This window comes from Zychaea mexicana (assembly GCF_025766255.1).
Source record: "Zychaea mexicana strain RSA 1403 chromosome Unknown BDB00scaffold_133, whole genome shotgun sequence".
NCBI classification, from domain to species: domain Eukaryota; kingdom Fungi; phylum Mucoromycota; class Mucoromycetes; order Mucorales; family Lichtheimiaceae; genus Zychaea; species Zychaea mexicana.
Window position 1 is genome coordinate 70,250 of NW_026516796.1, and position 19,233 is coordinate 89,482.

At 41.8% G+C, this 19,233-nt stretch overlaps 6 protein-coding genes across 6 annotated transcripts; 5 read left to right on the forward strand and 1 right to left on the reverse strand.

Moving 5' to 3' along the window:
• Positions 1–725: 725 nt before the first annotated feature.
• BDB00DRAFT_964862 (major facilitator superfamily domain-containing protein) lies at positions 726–3,801 on the forward strand (the record flags this gene model as incomplete). Its single annotated transcript, XM_053129773.1, has 16 exons — positions 726–849; positions 954–1,019; positions 1,105–1,140; positions 1,246–1,265; positions 1,358–1,389; positions 1,482–1,632; positions 1,723–1,798; positions 1,902–2,132; positions 2,248–2,306; positions 2,397–2,493; positions 2,605–2,759; positions 2,853–2,862; positions 2,941–3,000; positions 3,087–3,221; positions 3,327–3,380; positions 3,494–3,801. The coding sequence occupies 16 exons, from the start codon at positions 726–728 to the stop codon at positions 3,694–3,696; spliced, it is 1,509 nt and encodes a 502-aa protein (XP_052973891.1). The 3' UTR covers positions 3,697–3,801.
• Positions 3,802–5,777: 1,976 nt separating this feature from the next.
• Positions 5,778–6,666, reverse strand: BDB00DRAFT_852979 (uncharacterized protein). The gene has a single exon (XM_053125594.1). The coding sequence runs from the start codon at positions 6,572–6,574 to the stop codon at positions 6,050–6,052; it is 525 nt and encodes a 174-aa protein (XP_052973892.1). The 5' UTR covers positions 6,575–6,666; the 3' UTR covers positions 5,778–6,049.
• Positions 6,667–7,097: 431 nt separating this feature from the next.
• BDB00DRAFT_852981 (uncharacterized protein) lies at positions 7,098–10,109 on the forward strand. The gene is made up of 6 exons (XM_053125595.1): positions 7,098–7,274; positions 7,343–7,966; positions 8,059–8,194; positions 8,317–8,567; positions 8,662–8,710; positions 8,792–10,109. Exons 1-6 carry the CDS (start codon positions 7,269–7,271, stop codon positions 10,090–10,092), a joined length of 2,367 nt encoding a protein of 788 aa, XP_052973893.1. The 5' UTR covers positions 7,098–7,268; the 3' UTR covers positions 10,093–10,109.
• A 470-nt stretch (positions 10,110–10,579) lies between these two features.
• Positions 10,580–12,266, forward strand: BDB00DRAFT_109384 (armadillo-type protein). The gene is made up of 6 exons (XM_053116086.1): positions 10,580–10,776; positions 10,870–10,970; positions 11,060–11,132; positions 11,205–11,266; positions 11,338–11,975; positions 12,061–12,266. Exons 1-6 carry the CDS (start codon positions 10,645–10,647, stop codon positions 12,171–12,173), a joined length of 1,119 nt encoding a protein of 372 aa, XP_052973894.1. The 5' UTR covers positions 10,580–10,644; the 3' UTR covers positions 12,174–12,266.
• BDB00DRAFT_109390 (armadillo-type protein) lies at positions 11,908–14,688 on the forward strand. The gene is made up of 10 exons (XM_053116087.1): positions 11,908–11,975; positions 12,061–12,162; positions 12,267–12,455; positions 12,538–12,628; positions 12,717–12,861; positions 12,959–13,280; positions 13,369–13,482; positions 13,565–13,639; positions 13,723–13,920; positions 14,030–14,688. The coding sequence occupies exons 2-10, from the start codon at positions 12,154–12,156 to the stop codon at positions 14,456–14,458; spliced, it is 1,572 nt and encodes a 523-aa protein (XP_052973895.1). The 5' UTR covers positions 11,908–11,975; positions 12,061–12,153; the 3' UTR covers positions 14,459–14,688.
• A 351-nt stretch (positions 14,689–15,039) lies between these two features.
• On the forward strand, positions 15,040–16,433 carry BDB00DRAFT_109406 (uncharacterized protein). Its single transcript, XM_053116088.1, has 2 exons — positions 15,040–15,745; positions 15,825–16,433. Exons 1-2 carry the CDS (start codon positions 15,139–15,141, stop codon positions 16,115–16,117), a joined length of 900 nt encoding a protein of 299 aa, XP_052973896.1. The 5' UTR covers positions 15,040–15,138; the 3' UTR covers positions 16,118–16,433.
• The last annotated feature ends 2,800 nt before the right edge of the window (positions 16,434–19,233 follow it).

Consider the following 19,233-nt stretch of genomic DNA (forward strand, 5'->3'; position numbering starts at 1 on the left):
GCTGATAAGTGCTCACGCTAAATAAGCAGCGATAACAGCATTTGGATGAATGATTTGTTCTAGTTTCACTTTGCTTTACCACAACATTGGATTACTCAGATCAAACGAGATCCCGTACTTCAAGTTATGTGTCGTGTGAATTGATTCTTGTTCTTTTCAATAGCAGTAACAAATAGATCATAAGAACTGGAAACTGATTAGAAGCTAGATACTGAGTCGATTCTTCGGATGCACTTGCGTTTCTATCGTGTGTTATCCCCATTATCCTGTGCATTAATGACACAAAGAAACAACGGATGCTTTGCCGTTATTCCTTTTAAGGTTCAGTTATGTTGCCCGCTCGATCCGACCAAAAGGAATGTCAAGAAAAGGCAGTACTACAGATCCGTTGAGAGAAGAGATCATTGATCAGTTTATAAAAGCAGAAAATGGTTCTTTTTCTTGCCATATATTACATTGTTTGGTCTTTTTCTTACATTTTTATAAGCGAGATTAAAACACCATAAATGACACAGAAGGAACCTGCCGTCAATTCCACTCCCAACACTACTACTTCTGCTGCTGCCGCACAGACCTCGGATCATGTGCCCACTGCTACAGCCACTGCAACGAGCGATGATTTAGTGATTTCCTCTGCTGTTGATACAGAGAATGTCACCGCTGCTGACGAGAAGAAGCTCGACCCTGCTGCTACCAGGACATTGCCGATTAAAGAAGACTCCAATATGGTGAAGCGATATGCAAAGCGTTTTTTCCACTCTTTGTGGCAGCCGCCGGCTGAAAAGCCGCCAAGTTTCTGGGCAATCTGTAAACAGTTGAATAGAACCCAATGGATCACCTTTACTGCTGGTACGTGAGCCACATCCATTAATGTTATTTTTATCTTACCCGTGAATGTGTCGTACACTCATGTTAATCACTGGTGTATAATGACTCTACATGCTTTAAATTAGCTTTTCTTGGTTGGACTGTGGACGCGTTTGATTACTTTTGTGTATCGCTGGCCGTTCCTGAAATTGGTAAGTACAGCTGATATTACTTTAGACTACACGATAATGTACTTTTGTGGCTGATTGCCTATTTTTTACCTAATGATGTATATAGCTGCAGACTTTGATGTTATGCCCAGTGAAGTTACCTGTAAGTAGTGAGAATATATGGCAATATGAACAGTAGGCTTTTTTGAGTGCATGACTTGAAGTAAATATATATAATAACAAATCGTCTTTTTTTATTTTCCATTAGCTGCTATTACTACAACATTGGTAAATAATCAACAATATATTTGAAGATACTAGCGACTATCTTGTTTGATCGAAGGCAGCTTAAAGAGATACCTGTATTTACGATATGTTAGATGCTCAGACCAGTTGGTGCACTGATCTTTGGGTACGTGTTCTTACTAATAACTATGACTTATACAGCTCAAAGGTCGTATGATGTACAGTACTGTCGATGCTAACATCAACAATACCACACAGTCTACTAGCAGATAAGTATGGTCGTCGATGGCCACTTATGATCGACATTTTGCTTTTCTCTATTATCAACATGGCCAGTGGCTTCGCGCCCAATCTCGAAGTTTTCATCGCACTTAGAGCTTTATTTGGAATTGCGATGGGAGGAGAATGGGTAAGTATTCGACAAGCAGATTCATGCCGTTTTGCCACCTTATTAAAGTACTAGCTAAAGAATGTTAACTCACTAAACGAAACATTACAGGGCTTGGGTGCAAGCTTGGCACTGGAAACTCTTCCAATAGAAGCAAGAGGTCTATTTTCCGGTATATACCAACAAGGTAAAAACAAGATAACAGCCTTATGACATTGCATGATGACAGCGTACAAGCAAAAAAATATGTCTCTCACACACATAACGTTATCATACCAACAACCTTAAAGGTTACGCGACCGGATATCTTTTGGCGGCCTTGGTAAACTTTGCAGTAACAGGCACCGGATCAAGCTGGCGTATCCTGTTTTGGACTGGTGCCGTGTTTGCTCTTTTAGCCGTTTTCATCAGAATTTTTGTTCCAGAATCACAATCATTTGAAAAGACCCAAGAAGCACGCGAGTTAAGCGGACGATCTTATGTGAAGGAATTGATGCATATGCTCAAGAACCATTATCGACGTACGTCTTTTTCTTTTCATGTATGATATTTATGTGCTAAATTCAGATATGTAATGGCTAATCTTATCAACAAGAAATGTGTGAGCTGACGATAAGTTTAATACCCACTAATTAGGCTCTATATATATGATAATCCTTATGGCATTCTTCAACTTTTATGCCCATGGCAGTCAGGTATAATATATACACACCTCAGATAATTTGGGAAGAGGCTGATAGCATTTTTGATTATTTCGAGCTAACGTAGCAAAAACACCAAATTAGGACTTGTATCCTACTTTCCTTAGGGTTCAGCTTGGTTACACTCCAACGGAACAAACAGCGACTACTGTCATACATAACATTGGTGCTATCATTGGCGGTAAGATTTTGTCGATTATTTAATGATGGAGTAATTTTGTGATGATTGCTTCACATATAACATACGTAAAACTCATTACTTTTGCTTTCCATTTTGTTGACTATTGTATAGGTACATTGGTCGGTTTATACTCGAATTATCTCGGCCGCCGTATCTCTATAGTATTTTCTGCCATCATGGTTGGCGCTTTCATTCCTTTATGGATCTACGGCCCTAATCTGCACAGTCTCCGCTTTGGTGCCTTTGCCCTCCAATTCTTTGTACAGGTGAATGATTTATGCCACGTTTTTAACGAAACAAAGTAAATACTGTATCTTGCCTATTACTAATACATACATTCATGTTCATGTCTCTCATAGGGCGCCTGGGGTATTGATATGATGTTTACTATCACGGAAGTCTACATGGAATAAGTATGCTAAGAAGACGATAATATGCGTGTTTTAGGTATTGTTCCGGCTCACTTGAACGAATTGGCTCCTGCAAATTTTCGTGGTTTGATGCCTGGTACGTAAATTAGCATCTATTGTGTTCTGTGAGTTTACGTCCGTCGTTGTAATAACGCTACTTTACTACGATTAATTATTTGTCAGGCTTATCTTATCAACTTGGTAACTTGATCAGCGCAGCCAGCAGTCAGATCCAAGCTACACTGGGTGAAAGATATCCATTGCGAAACGATGACGGTAGTCTGCAAATGAGAGAAGGAAATCCAATCCCTGATTATGGTACGTTGTTAGTCCATCTATTGCTGCAAACATCAGAGTGTTTTCATACTGAGCATTGTGCTATATTAAGCATTATTATTCTAACATAATTCTGTGCACACACAGGCTACACTCAAGCCATATTTATGGGCGTTGTCGTCGCATGCCTGATCATTACCAGTAAGTTGCTTTGAAACTTTTGTTCTTTTCTTACCCCCAGTAACGGTTTCACCTAATTTGTCATAAGTGTCATATTTAACATCAACTCTACTTTTTTTACCTTGTTACCATAGCTTTGGTCGGCAAGGAAGAGAGGAACAAGGACTTCATGCAAAACATTTATGAAGACGAACACGGTCGGGTGATCGGACAAGATGATATAGATGCTCAAAAAATAGAGCAAGGTCAGCAGTCCGAACCTCCTGCTGCAATTGTTACTGCAGAAGAAGAAGCCGATTCCGTGGTCCATGCATCAAATACGGAAAAAAAGTCGTAGAAACTGGGACATTTAAAAAAAATAATAGCTGTTATATTGAGTAGTAGTATGCTGTAGATACTATAGTCTTTAAAGTAAAGCGCATGGTAGCAGCTTGAATGTATTTGGAAAATAACTGTTGATTAATTCGATCAAAGATAATGATATTACCATACACATATTTTGTACTTTGAAGTGATATAGCAAGCATATCACCGTTTAATCAGTGAACTGTCATCGTAATATAATGAGTATTTTGTAAACGAAAACGCATTATCACGATGCTTCTCGAACTGATGATGATGTACTGACTCTTCCCGGTGTACCAAAGAAGAAAGAGAACATATTTATTTGCGCGGTAATTTCGCAGTTATAATGATATGAGAAGAAGTTTTCAAGTGCACAGCAAGAAGAGCATTGTAGTCTGATCCTTAGAGCGTCCTTGTGGTGATGACGGCGGAAGCATACGGGAGTGTTGTCTAAGTGTCAGCAGAACCGGAAGAACTTTGAAACAGAATAGAAGTTTGCTGAGAATTTTGGAAAAAGCGCCCACGGGTATAGTTTACTCGGATATGATAAGAAAAATGTTTAACGCAAAAACAGGATTCGGCTTTAACCGAAGTCATGCTTTGCTTTTTTTCATCGTATCACCTAATAGAGTACCCATAATGTACAAGGGCATCATTTCAGCGAGTATAAACATTTCATGGACAAGAAAGAAATTTAAACGCTGTATATAATTTATATCAGTATAATAGCCAGCTTCATGCCGAGTACTAATGCTTCAAGGAGCAAGATTTCTAAACCTTTTGCTGAGCTATCATAATACTTGCAAACATAATGCTACAAATACAAAGGGAGCAATATCAAAAAGCGTGGTTTGAACAAAATAGAAAGTTGTTGTACCACTTGAACCAAAACTCTTATTGCACATGAGTAGCGGTTTAGACCGCCTTACAAAGACATTATGCTTCAAGTCTTTTCCATTACTACTGATGTTAATATACGCTGCACTGGCGAAAAGAAGTATGTATGGTAAGCATACTATGTCTGTTAGCAGCAGATTATTCTTGTTAGCAAATCGAATCAGAAAAGATAAAGTTCAACCGCGGAACAAAAAGAGAATCATATGCAGAAATAATGATTATTTTTTTGGAATAGTGTGCTATAATAGAAAAAAAGACTTGTTGCTTATCTTCAACCGGTGTTGCACAGAAGACTAACTCAAAGTTTAACTTCGATGTCTTAGCTCGAAAGGGCGGTTACTCCATTATTCACAAATCTGCATTACATATCCGGGGCTTGTATGTGAATCAGTCGTCAAATGTGACACGAAACCAGTAGGTTGTTGCTCTTGTTACGTATCCAATTTTTTCTATTATATGTACCCAACGTATGAAAGCAACAGCAGCAGCGCACAGTGTCGATAAGTACATAGTAGTCATTACAGCAATATAAGCATGATACAGAGCAAAATTAACGTAGTAAGATAATGATGAAGTAAATGGGTGGACTTGCGCAACAGCTCTACTTTTACTTATTCGCAAATGTGATATAAAACCTGAATGCTATGTATAAATTACCTATTCTTATGTCCAAACCCAGAACGAACAGACAAGAGTTGGCTCTATAGTGAGCATTCATAATTCACAATTGCCGTTTGTAACCTTTCGGACACTTTAATACAACCTTCTAGGACCCTGTATGGTTGCAGAAGGCCCAAACGGTAATCTGAGATCTTGGATAGCTAGTGATGACCGCTACCAATATTGTAGGTATCAGTGTTTTTTCGGCTTAACAAATGCCTCATGTGCAGTCTATGATACTGAAATCCGTAGGATGGTACTGATAATACGAGGCAAAACATGAAACGATTGATTGATATAATTGTGAAGAATGGTAAAGGTGGTTGTTCGGCTTACCAGGCTAACTATTTAATTTACTACATATGGCAACCACCAGCAAAAAAAACTGAGTTACATTTGACATCTCACTTCAATATATACCAACACTTAAAGATTATGATCGCGGCAGGTATGTTGAAAAGAGAAAGGCTAGGATAGCTTATATGATATTTATGCTATTACTTAAATAGCGCTAATCCGATACTTTCAAAAGAAATATAAAAAGGCGTACGTAGTTGTTAGACTAAATAGCACACAAAAGCTCCATCTGCTTATAAATGACTTTTACAACGTTCTGTCAGTGACATTCCCTCTCTTCTTTTCTTGTTGGCGATTGATGAGTATAGCGTAGAGCCACACACCTCATCATTGAGTTTGGCAGTATATTTCGGCATGCGGTGATATAATATGTATAAAGTATTACAGTGGTAGTAAAACACAAAACGTGTGTATGTACAAAGGAGAACAGCTTAGAACAGCACCAGACTTGTCCAACCCATATCTCGATCCTCCCACTCCACGCCATGGAGTTGTAACATCAGCCCTCCTTGACTTTTACCCCTGTCGCCATCCTTGTTATCGTTGCCTTCGTCTTCAAACTGATATTCGATCCAGCACGGTAACCGCGTTGTGCCGCCACCGCCTTTTCGATCCGGTTCACCAAGCTGACTTACTATTTCGTGCGCTTGTGTTTGTGGTGTAAAACCATAAGGATATTCTTTACCAACAAAAGGCTGAAATCCGTCGCGTGTATGACCGTTGTAAATGTCAATGCTGTCGAGAAGTAATTTATCGCTTCCTTTGCGGGTGGGTGTAAAACTTAGTGACAATCCGAGCGATTTGTACGAATAGTACGTGGAATCCGGAAACCGTTTAATGACAGGTTCTGGCAGTGGTTCACTACTCAAGGTGTTTAAGTAATCATGAATGGCTTCGGCATTAGGCGGCATGCCAAGTAATCGGCGCGCTGAAAATGCTGGTGGTTGAATGGGCATGTTACTTTTCTCGTCAGAATAGTCAAAAAGAGAAGCACGTTTTGCTCCGCACAGAGCGTATGTATTATGGTAGTTCCTCGAGTCTGAATTTGACAAGCTGTTTTAATCATTGATCCCCCAGCTGAGCAGCCTATTTAGGCAGAAACCTTATTCACAATAGCATAACATCCTCATGATATGGCACAGGTTGATTATATTTTAATTGTGAAGGAGTACTTGGTAACCTTTGTCAATTCCTATTTTAAGTTTTCATAAGGAGTTGCTCTTTCCATCACTTCACTTTCTGCTAATGTATACTTGTAATGCCAACATCCCTTGTGCGTTCTATCAAGTCAATAGAAAACTTGTTTAGGAGGGGATGAGCTTTGTTGACAAAATTGACTCGGAGGTTGCAAAAGAAAAGAGGGATGACCGTAGTATGTGGGCTGTAACTACGATACTGTACTCATTTTTTGTGTAGCCATGAAGATGCATCATCTTCACGTCATGCATGATGCATGTCATATTAGTACTCTCAACAACACTACTAGCCTTCGTAGCGTCATCATCTTAACGCTCAGTAATTCAGCGTATTATCAACCGCCAGACTTTCCCAATTGATTAGTATGCTTTTAGTTAGTGTTTTATTTCCTCGGGTTTAAAGATGATTGACATGAAAGGCTCTGTTTCACTATGCAACCAAAAAGAATAGGCGATGAGGCCTTATTATTTCCTCTCAGACTGGATTGTTTCTCATCCGCTTTTTGCTAGCTCTTCACCCTTAACCTACTTTGTCTTTCTCTGTTAACCATCATGACCGATGTTCAACATTCTCCTCAATGGTCGGCACAGTCGCCGCCAGTCGGAAGATCGCCGTCGCCCTTGACAACGACCACAGCTGCTGCTACTACAATCCCAGAGGAAGTGCTCAATTCATTGCGACGACATTCCCTGTTCCAACGATCCAAAAACCAACAATTCCTAGAACGAATTGCTTGTAGCATGAATATTCGTACATATTCACCTCATGACATAATCATTGTTGAAGGCGAACAAGCCAAGGCCATGTTTTTGCTGCTACGCGGCTCGGTGAATGTGTGCTCCGCTGACTTTGAGCGAATTTATGCAACCTTGGAGGGAGGCGCCTGCTTTGGTGAAATTGGTCTCTTGTATGCCATACCACGGACCGCAACAGTCATGGCCGCTACACCCTGCACAGTCGCTGTCCTTACAGCCGAAGCTGTATCGGCTATATTACCGGATTACCCGGCTGTTGAACGCATTTTGAGGTTTGAGGCCCAGGAACGCATGTCCATGTTGAATAAGAGTAAAAAAGAAGCAGAGTGCAATCGACGAAGTTCTGGTGCAGTGGATTTTTTTGTCACTTCAAGCGCATACAGTTTTTTGACAAAGGTATGCATTATTCTTTTTTTTTTCTTGATGCTAGAGTGAGTGGACAAAAGCGAATTGAAGCTAAAAGTATGTTCATTTGTGTGTGTGGATAGGTGTCATTCTTTAAGGACTGTCCCGAGGATTTTCTTCATCGAATATCACTGAAGATGGAACCTAGAAGCTATCGACCTAATACGATGATACTTAATAAGGGCGATATTGGTCATGAAATGTACTTTATTGTTGACGGTATATACGCTCAAACGTCTAAAGTTTTGATTTTCCATTTGACGCCTGGGTGCTCTATATGATGTATTGTCAATGAGGCTGCCAAAGCTAATTTTAAGAACTGTGTATTATTTTGCTGTTAGGCACGCTCCAAATTATCAATCGACGGGCAGAAGGGGCGGTGGCTATTGCGAGGTTGGGCCCTGGTGACTTCTTTGGTGAAATTGCCATCCTTCTCGACGTACCACGGACGGCAAGCGTGCAATCGATTACACCAGTAGAATTGTATGTTTTGAGCAAAAAAGATTGCTTACAAGTGTGCCACGACTATCCAGACATCACAAGCCAATTTAAAACTCTGGCTGACAAGACACTCAGAACGATTAATGAGTTGGTAAATGGTTCTTTGACAAAAAAACATACTTTTCTAAGGATACAGGTGACATAAAACATTATTAACAACAAGGTATGCTGTACTGATCAATTAGAGCCTGAAAATTGACTCGTTTGAGGATCAGCAAGTGGATACGGTCTCAGGTAAATCATAAAAAAAGATTAGTAAAGAACTTTTGGAGTCCAGTATAATCGTTATCTGACCTAATTGAACGGTATATCTAGGCGGTGTCGTTTACGTACCAGTGGAAGAACAGGATTATGGTGCATCGTTGGCCCCCATCGACACTACAGCCATATGCAGCACAACGAGTGACCAAGACCCTACATTGCCAACCAACGTCAACCGCCTACGCGACCGTGAAACGCGGCCACGAAGGCCAAGTATTGCCGTTTGGTCAGATCCATCTCTTCTTGCTGCTACATCACCATCGAAACCGGCAACTTCGAAACGACGTTCTGTCACCATTATGGAAGAAACGTACGCATTGGAAGCAGCATCAGAAAGAGACAGATTGACAGCATTGGATACAAGCATCATCGCGCGGATTGCTACTCTACTAGATTTTGCCAGCATGGTTCGCTTCTCATTGTCGTCCCGCAAATTATATCGCACGCTTCACAAACAGCATGTCCAGACACAACAGATAGACCTGGGTAGCAGCAATCGATTAATGACGGACGAAACGATTGAGCTATTGATCGACATGATTGGCCCTCACGTTGAATCATTATATTTGACACACTGCTTCCACTTGACCGACCAAGCTATCACAATGATTGCCCAAAATGCTCCTCATTTGAAGAAACTCGATCTGAATTCATGTTGGTTGATCACGGATCGCAGTCTGGACGCCTTGCGACATTTACGCTGGCTCGATTTATCAAACTGTCGCAAAATAACAGACGCCGGCATGCAACGATTACTCGAAAACAACACCGATTTGCAGCACTTGACATTATCCTACTGCAAGAACCTGACTGATCAAACCATGCTGTATTTTACCAAATACTGTACACGCAATCTCGAATACCTCAACCTGCAGCGGTGTACTAAGATAACCGACCAAGGCTTTGTTTCCTGGCTCATCAAAGCACCAAACTGCTTCACCGCCCTGCACACACTCAACCTGAGCGACTGCAGCTTCTTAACAGACAGGTCGATTGCCCATCTAGTGATTGCAGCCCCGTATTTGAAAGACGTGTCTGTCAGCTTTTGCTGTGCATTGAGCGACTCGTCACTTGAAGAATTGGCCAAGTTAGAGCAACTCGAATCGCTAGACGCAAGTTATTGTGGATCGGCCGTATCGGACGCATCGATTACTACTTTGCTGAAAGGAACAGCTAAAACTATTCGTCGACTCAATATTCGTGGCTGTGTACGGATCTCGGGTATTGGCCTTATCACAGGCATGGAATACGCAAAATCATTAGAGTATGTGAATATCAGTCAGTGTCCTGGTATCAGCCCTCAAGTACGCACTTGTATGTCTGTTTCAGGGCATATCGACAGCTTCTTCCACTGATTGAATTAATAAATATTTATTTTTACGGCAAACTCGCGTTACTCATTATTGAGAGAAGGATATCATCAGATTTGTTATTCGATTGACGCCCATTGTGAACAATTCATCAAGTTTGATATTACAGACCAATTGTAGCATTGTCAATTTAGTAATATCCATAGAGCTTAATTATCGTTCAAAACCGGGGTTTTCATTGTGAATATATACTGCATGGTCTTCCACTGAAGAAAAAACGATACCATCCCTCTCGTCCATCATAATTTCATACATATGATAAGCTGACCTGACGAAAGGAAGGCTCGTTGAAAAGGCCAAATCATCGACAAACTATTTCATCAGCTATATTTACTAGACTTTATATGAAAACGAATGGACTCAGTGTACATTTGATTAGCATAGCACTGTGGTTGACAAAAGAGCGTAGGTCTACAAGGCCTAAAAGCTCGGAAGGACGAGAGTGTGAGGGATGCCCTTACGGAAATCTAATTTTTCTGCTACCGAACCACGACACGCTTCTTTTCTTGTTCTTTTGAAAGAAACGCGATTGAAACAATGACCGATGCACGTAGTCAACTTCTCGGCGTGCTCCACGAAGCTGCTTCGCAAGACTATACACGTATACGACAAGCTGAAGAATTGTTGAAACAATGGGAAAATGAGCCGCGATTCTTTGCTACACTTCAGGTACAAGAAGGATCGCGACCAAAAAGAAAGTTTATTCCCAAACTTGAGATTAGAGAATACTCAAGATAAACTTTTGCGCACATGAGCATATAGGATATTTTCTACGATCGCACGGTCAATCACGACGTACGTGTACTCAGTGGCATCTATCTCAAAAATGGCGTCGGTCGCTTTTGGCGCAAAACTGCTAAAAAGTACAAACGGCTTAGTGGAGGAAACTGTCATAAACCAAAAATAATAGAGCGAAAGCTAACCATGACAATGACGCTATAACACCCGATAGCCCGATTATTCCTGAAGAAAAGGCAGCGATTCGACAACGACTCTTGCAATTCTTAGACGAGCCGAGCAAAAAGGTACACTTATCGATCTATGGTGACTTTTTAAAAAAGGGAACAAGAAGCCTCATAATTCGCGTTTATAAATAGCTGACCTCTCAAAACGCTGTTATCGTGGCGCGTATTGCTCGTATGGATTATCCCATGGAATGGTATGCTCGCAATAGCGGATTTTTGAAGATACACTAGCTATATAATGTACTAATGTTGTCAAGCGAGATAGGCCAGACTTACTACCATCGTTGGTTCAGGCAATCGAGACACCTAGCGGCGACGAACGATTGATCCACGACCGCGCGTTAGAGATGCTGTACGAAGTACTCCACGAACTCAGCACACGTTTCTTATCCGCCAGCCGACGGCAATTCGCTGAAGTTGCACCACGTATTTTTCAAACTGTAGCCAATGTCTATGTTACCTATACCGCAACCACCGTTTCTACTCTTTCAACATCAGCAAGCTCATCCTTGGATCAGCAAGCAGCAGCAGTATTGTTGACAGAAATGGAAATTGCTTCAGCATGCGTAAAATGTTTGCGGATATTGATGGTTAGCGGTATTCGAGACGTCCATAAATACGATGAGACAAAAACTTTTATACAACTCAGCAAGCAACGCTTAGAGGAATACATGAAAGTGCGATTACTGCAACAGCAACAACAGCAGTCCTCTTCGTCTACGTCGGAAAAGATCCAAGAAATGGTCAATACAATTATTGAGGATTATGGTGCGTTGTATCTAGGATTACAAAAAGCACACCCTGTGTCATGTGCGTTGTGTCCAGCTTGGACAGATATTCTGGGCTACTACTGGCAGGCGATTGTGCATGAAGGCACACGGTTGACGGATCGCTACAAGACAGGTTAGTTTCTTATGCTTATAGAGTGGATTGATAAGAAAAGGAGGAGCGCAAGAGCTAAACTAGAATATGCATGTGCGATTATCAGGTCAACCTGTGGATATACCCGTATTTGAACAGTTTCTTTTACAGGGTATGCTACTGGTCAAGGACACAATCAAGACTGCTGCCCAGAACCTCGATGGTCCAGGTAAGATATAAATCACTTTAGTGTATGGAGAAATAAATGAAGTACGTTATTAAAGACATTTGAAACTAGCATCGGAAGTACTGTCTGTTACTGATGAAGAAAAGACGTTGAGCGTGGAAGCAAACAACATAATTAACAATCAGTTTTTGACATCTGATTTTGTTAACGCATGCGCTGAAACTTTGATTACCAAGTATATGCTGTTAACACCGGCTGATATGGAAAAATGGGAAGATGATCCAGAAGGATGGGCCAATGCACTTGATTCGGAAAACTATGAGTTTGAGTTAAGGGTAAGTTTTTTTCGAGGATACCCGTAAGGGAACAGGAACATTTGGGATTTGACTGCTAAAGCATTTATCTCTATATATACAGCCATGTGCAGAAATCACTTTTATGAGCTTATTGACGCATTATCGCGATCAGTTATGTCCCATCCTGCTGGACTTGGTTGAAAAAGTGGCCAGTACGTATATTGTTTCTCGCGCTGAGTCTATATGCATTCTTTGGAAGGGGTCTACAAGGCTGACGTGTTAAATTACGATTATATATAGACGTCTCCACATTTCAAGATTTGCTATTTAAGGATGCAGTTTATGCGGCAGTTGGGTTGGGTGTACAATCGATTTACGGCCGTTTGGATTTCGAAACCTTTCTGGTAAATCGACTAATTCCTGAAATTTCCCAAAAAGGATCAGGGTAATAGCATAATTTCTGTTTTTTTCGATCTGTCAACAATATGAAGCAATTGAACTCATTTGTTTGTTAATGAAACCCTTTCATATAATACATGTAGGTTGAAAATACTTCATCGAAGAATTGGGTGGCTATTAGGTCGTTGGGTGAACGAAGGCATCAGCGCGGACAGTCGTGTGGCAATTTATCAGGGCTTATTGGAATTGATGGTGGGCGAAGATGACATGGTTGTCCGATTAACAGCAGCCCATAGCTTGCGCCAAGCAATCGACGACTGGGACTTTGAAATCAGCATCTTGCTACCTTATTTGGGACCTGCTATGGATTTGTTGCTAAAATTGTTAAACGAGGTGGAGGAGTCGGATACAGTAATGAAATTGATCAGTGATTTGAATACTATCGCCGATCGTACTGGAGAACATGTAGGTTCCCCTTCTTCGTCTTTACTTCACCTTTGTAAAGCCATGATCTCACCGAGTGTGTTTCATCTGCATGTGTGGATTCAAATAGATGGTACCGTATGCACCCAAGATCATTGATTTATTAATACCTCACTGGCAGCGCGCCGAAGACAATCCCTTGTTTCAATCAGCGCTGGTTGTCACGTTTACGAAAATCACTGCAGTAAGTTGTGAAGCAGTTATCACAACTTTTTCTATGGTGAGATTCTTATAAGAGAAGCTAACTTGAGGTTTTACTATTACAGATCCTCAAGGAGCAGTCTGTACATGTGCAACACTTCTTTTTACCCATTGTACAGTACGGCGTGGACAAAAAAAATGTAAATATTCCGTTTTTGGAAATGACAATGCATATATTATGGTTTTTGTTTACTAAGCGTTTGATGTCATTGTGGGTGTATAGAAAGCGCGCGTGTACCTTCTCGAAGATGTCCTTGATCTATGGTGGACGATGCTACAAACAGCTCCTCAAGGGAGCTCCGAGTTATTTTCGATGCTCCCGTCGGCGATCGGTTTGTTGGAATACGACACGGAAGGACTACGAAAAACTTTGAAGATTATTGAAAGCTATATACTTTTGGATGGCCAAACCACACTTCAGGTACATTAAAACTGCTTTACGACCCGTTTTTTGCAGTAATCAGGACACAGATCAAAGTTACTCACATGAGCTCTCGAATCTTTGTAATGAAATCAACAAACAAACGCAGCAAGCTGCACCTCAACTCTTTTCTGGTCTGGCGGCTTATGTTGGCAGTAGCAAAGTAGAAGTGGCATCAAGCATTACATACGTGGGCGAAACCGCATTCCAATCGTGCCCTGTGCAAGTATACGGAGAAGCATTGATCCAGTCAGGGCTGCTGGGAAACGTCTTGGATGTGTTTGTTCAAGATCAGCTCTATGCCCATGCGATCATGTCCTACATGACCCTGTTTGCACGACTGGCAATCTGTGATGCACACTTTCTACTCAACTATCTTCGAATGGCAGGTCAGCAAATGGCAGGCACCACCCCTGATGACTTTGTCGGTAGTGTATTGGAGCGATGGATGGAAAAGGTAAGAAGATTGGTTATAACCTTTGTCGTCCGCTTTGATAAAATCATTACCTTTACTGATCATGTGGGTCTTTTAGTTTGACAATATCGGCCACCCACGAGCACGCAAGTTGAATTGTATAGCACTCACGAACCTATTGCGTACGACAGATGCAGTGGTCTTAGCAAGACTACCCCATCTGATGGCAGTGTGGATTGATATTTTAGCCGAAGTGAACGATGCCGAGGACGAGTAAGTGTGGCTTCCTCGTTCACTTACACCCCATCTCCTTCCAAAGAAAAACAGAGGAACAGTTCAACTGAAAAGAGATGTTGTAGCTTGTTTTTATATGCAGAAGCAGATATGGCGGGTGATATTGCTGAGCTCGATGAGTCTGCGGAAAAGGAACGACGGAACAAGCTGCGGCGCGAAGATCCCGTGTACACTACAAACTTGCCAGAGATGGTGCGGCAAGCACTTGCGACAGTGGAACAACATTATGGAGGAGGACAAGCGTTTCACGAATCATGCTTATCAAAAGTAGATCCTACGCTCTTAGACCAGGTGAATAAGGCCCTGACAAATCAATAAATAGGCTTCATTCACGCCATCATCGGGACCTGATTTTAGAGGGAGCACGTTGGCTTTTTGATTCGTCTTGAAAGGATCATGCTGCCTACACCATTTTCACAAATTTTTAAGTTATTCCTGGGATCATGATTGTTTGTAGAAAGAACTGCTCTTTTTCCTTTCCTTGGCTTCCCCTTCTTTAAACTAACACTATGGACAACCCGGCACTGGTCGTTCAAGTGAGCTTCATTAGCTCATTCGTGTTGCTCATTGCCTGGTATTCTTTATGGCATTTTGGGCGGCGGTCGTCGGAGCGCGAACGGTCTTTTGTTGTCACTTTGCTCGGTAGTTTTGTGATGACCAGTTGCTCTATACCAGTGCTGTACCACTCCTATCAAGCCGGCTTCGCCAGTTTGCTTGTGCCTGGGCAAATGTTCGACTGGACTTTGGTGGCGACATGTTTCTTTATGACGTCGTTGGCCATGGATCTAGGCATTGGCGCCTTGTTCTATCGATCCAAAATCAACTTTCTAACGGGCTGGGTGCACCACACAGTCTACCTCTTGATCCTAGGCTGGGCGATTCATTGTCACCTTACTCGTCTCTTTGTCGCCATGTGTATATTGGAGCTGCCTACTTTGTGTCTATCCATCGGTTGGGTATTTCCGCATTTGCGACACGACTATGTGTTTGCCAGCTTGTATGTCCCTACACGTATCGGCTTTCATGCGTTCATGGTCGTGATAGCTTGGCCATTCAAATCAGAAGCATTGGCTGCTTTGCTGGCTATCTTCCCATTACACTTATATTGGTTTTACGGTATGCTATACATTTCCATCAATCGAACATCGTGTTGAAAGAACAAAGCGATACGCTAACTATTCTGGAGATTTTATAGGATTTATTTGCCAGCAAAAGCGAATCCGTAAAGAAAGTCTCAGTGCAAGCAACAGTATCATTACCACAACAGACTTGAAGCAGCCACTTTTGCAAGCTACCATGTCGAGACAAGAGGAGATAGTACCAGCCGTATCTCCAGCTCTCTTTTCCAATGGTCATAGTTCACGACAGCATAGCAGTAGTGCAAAAACAGCCGTCAACAATTACTCGGCATGCAGCACAATGAGCGGTCGTATTCCTAACGAGCCAGCCGAACCTTTTTGCAATGTACCTGTCGGTATTACTACCTAACCATGCAATCTCTTTTCCACTTTCTCATTCATATGACGCTATTTCTTTCATCATATAACCCCCTTTTGTGTATAGCTATGTAATATAGATGACTTGTCTTATCATTTTACAGCCCATTTTCCGTCTTCCTGCCCTTTTATTTATAAACGACAAGCTCAAATGAGCATAATTGTCCATTTTATTTCTTTCTTACCATGCGAGATTGATGTACCACACCATATAATTATATTGTAAATTTTCCCTCATATCAGCCCCAACAACTACACCCAAATTTCTACACCCTTAATTGTTAAGATTTATGTATAACATCCTTTTATTATGCACATAATTGTAGAGTTTTGCCCACAATATCATAAAATCGAGACGAAGGATACAAAAGAAAATGAAAAGAAGAGAGAGTGCATGTAAGTTAGTACACATATGATGTAGCTTATGAAGACGAAAATGTTCATTATCATAGTGAATTAGTAGTAATTCCCTGTTTAATCTGATTTGGAGCCCAAAAACCTATCGAAATATCACTATATCGAATATTACTATAGCGAGCGGCCACTGCACTAGTAATTGTTATGAGTTCGATAGAGCAGAGTCAAGGTACACAACAGTATTTGCTTTGGAATACACATTATGCTGAATGACTCAGCCAGCGTTTAAATGGGTTGAGTGAAGGTAGAAATTCTCAGCCGGTGTTGTATCAAGCATTATTTTATTGCCGTGTCTGTTGTGTAGCATAAACAATAGACTCTCTGCTGTAGGTAGGGTCCAAAAAATGATAGTATTTTGCTGCTACAGCTCTATGGCCATGTAGACAGAGTGCATCTGAGAGAGGCTTATATACGATTGTAAACAGGCCCACCCACAGCAATCCACACGGGCTGCTCGTAGTTTAATTTGAGCACGGCAAAAGAATAATGAGCATTTGCACGAAACATGCTGTACCCAATCAAACCGCTCATGATGGTTGGCTGGGATCGATGGTTTTGAATAGTCTAAATGGCAAGTTGGAGAACGCAGACTCTCGCAAACACTAGAGCTGCAAATACGCAGCATGGCCATACTGATACATATATCTAATAGAACATAGGTCATATTAACACATAGGGGAAACTTAGGTGCGAAATAAGATCAGTAAGCAAAGATCGTAAGCGAAGGGCTATTAAGCGCTTGAGTAGTGATTATCAGTCAAGGAACATGCACAATCTATACAACTACTAGCACTTTAAGATGGTAGTTCAACTATCCCCATAAAACAGCGCCGCTGCAGGGCTTCTCAATCACCCCCGCTTTTTTCAACTCTGTTTTGATAAATGCAATACTATTCTTTTAAGCATAAGAGAAAGACACGTATTTTATTACAGAAGCAAAGCAAATTAAAAAGAAGAAGGAAAGAAAAATCAATCCGACGAATCGCCGAAAACGTCCGCCAGCCAGGCATCCACGTCGAAAGGCTCTTCACTGTACTGTGCGAGCTCTTCTTGAGCGAGATGCGGCTCCTGCTGCTGCTCCTGCTGTTCCTGTTGTTGTTGTTGTTGCTCTTCTTGCTCTTCTCCTTGGTCACCAGTGCTACTGACTCCGTTGTTGTTTCCATGGCTGCTGTTGTTGTGATTGTGATTGTGATAATGATTGTGATTGTGATTGTGAATGTGATAATGATGACGATGATGGTGGTGGTGGTGGTGGTGGTGGTGATGGTGATGGCGTCTGCTTCTGTTCCTTAGTGTCGTGGACACTTTCGTCACACGACCGTTCTCAGAGCCAGTGAGAATCTCAGTGATTTTCGTGATGATTTTCATGTTCAGAGATTGAAAGAGAGAGAGATTGAGAGAGAGTGTGTGAGTGAGGAGAAGCAGCAGATTTTTTTCTAAGCAGTGCTTTTTAATATCTTTTTTGCTCTTCCGTCAACCGAGCCCGAAAAGGAAAAGATAAGAGTTGACAGCGTCACCTGCCACCCAGCTCATGTCTTGTTACACAAGCACACTGTGGACACACCGACCAACGCGTCGCTCATTTCCGAAGCAATGGCAGTCAACCTGACATTCCCCATTGCATTGTGCATGTTCCAAGCTACACGTACACACTAGTCTCGTCTTTCTACACTGCTATGACGAGGTGTTTTGGTTTACTCAAGCTAGGTCAGCGTGCTTTTCTTCCACTCGACATCAAAGTTACACGAGGTCTACACGATCCAAAACACGCATGAAAGCAACATGTCGGCACGGTCAAAGATGGCGCCATCGTCGTTCCTGCAACTGCAGTTGCCAGCACTAAGGATCGATTAAGACGCCCAAGGGGGATGTTATCTTTTGCGAGATCGAACGACACTCTGATTAGCTCTACACATCACCGCTTTTTGAAGACATGGTCGTTTTGGGGCATGTAAGAGGATGGATTGCTCTCGCCCCAATGTCAAAGCGCCTGCAACTTATGAGCTGCAGCTAAAATGACGAGCCAAGTGTTGATCGCTCCCTTTGAATCTTGTGGTCTGGATGACATTACAGTATGTACGTGCTAGTGTGATTCATGCAAACCGTCTGGTTTGTTTATCTTGGGTTGCACAAACAGTTCTGTCGCAAGCAATTTACTACTTTAACAGCCCACTTCTTTATTGATGGAGTTAACTTTTTAAGGAAGAAAAGCCATGAGAGAGAGAGAGAGAGAGTGAGTGAGGGAACAAGGTGATCAAGTCGAGAACATGACCTACGAAGCAGCCATTTTGGCATCCAAATCTGGAGGGTAGCGAGACGGGGATCTCTTTTGAACAAGGCATGTGAGCTACTTAATGAATGAATTTCCTTTTTCGGGGCATCGGCCATTTGACCTTTGAGCCAATGATGGCGATCCCTCTTTCATCATGACGCCTTTAAGCAACGTGTTGGATGCAGCATCCGAGAGATGCAGCGGCTCATCATTATTCCAAGTCATGGGAAGCGCCTATCCTTTAGCAGCTTACTTTTCCGTGTCTTTACGATGAGCTACAGCCACGCCACTGGCTTTTACGATGACGACAACGACGGCGTCGCTACTGCTCCTTATGAACGCGTCTTCTCCTCCGCCTCCTCTCTCATCATTGACCTCAGTCAAGATGATGATGAGCTCGGTGCTCTGTCGCGTGTCTG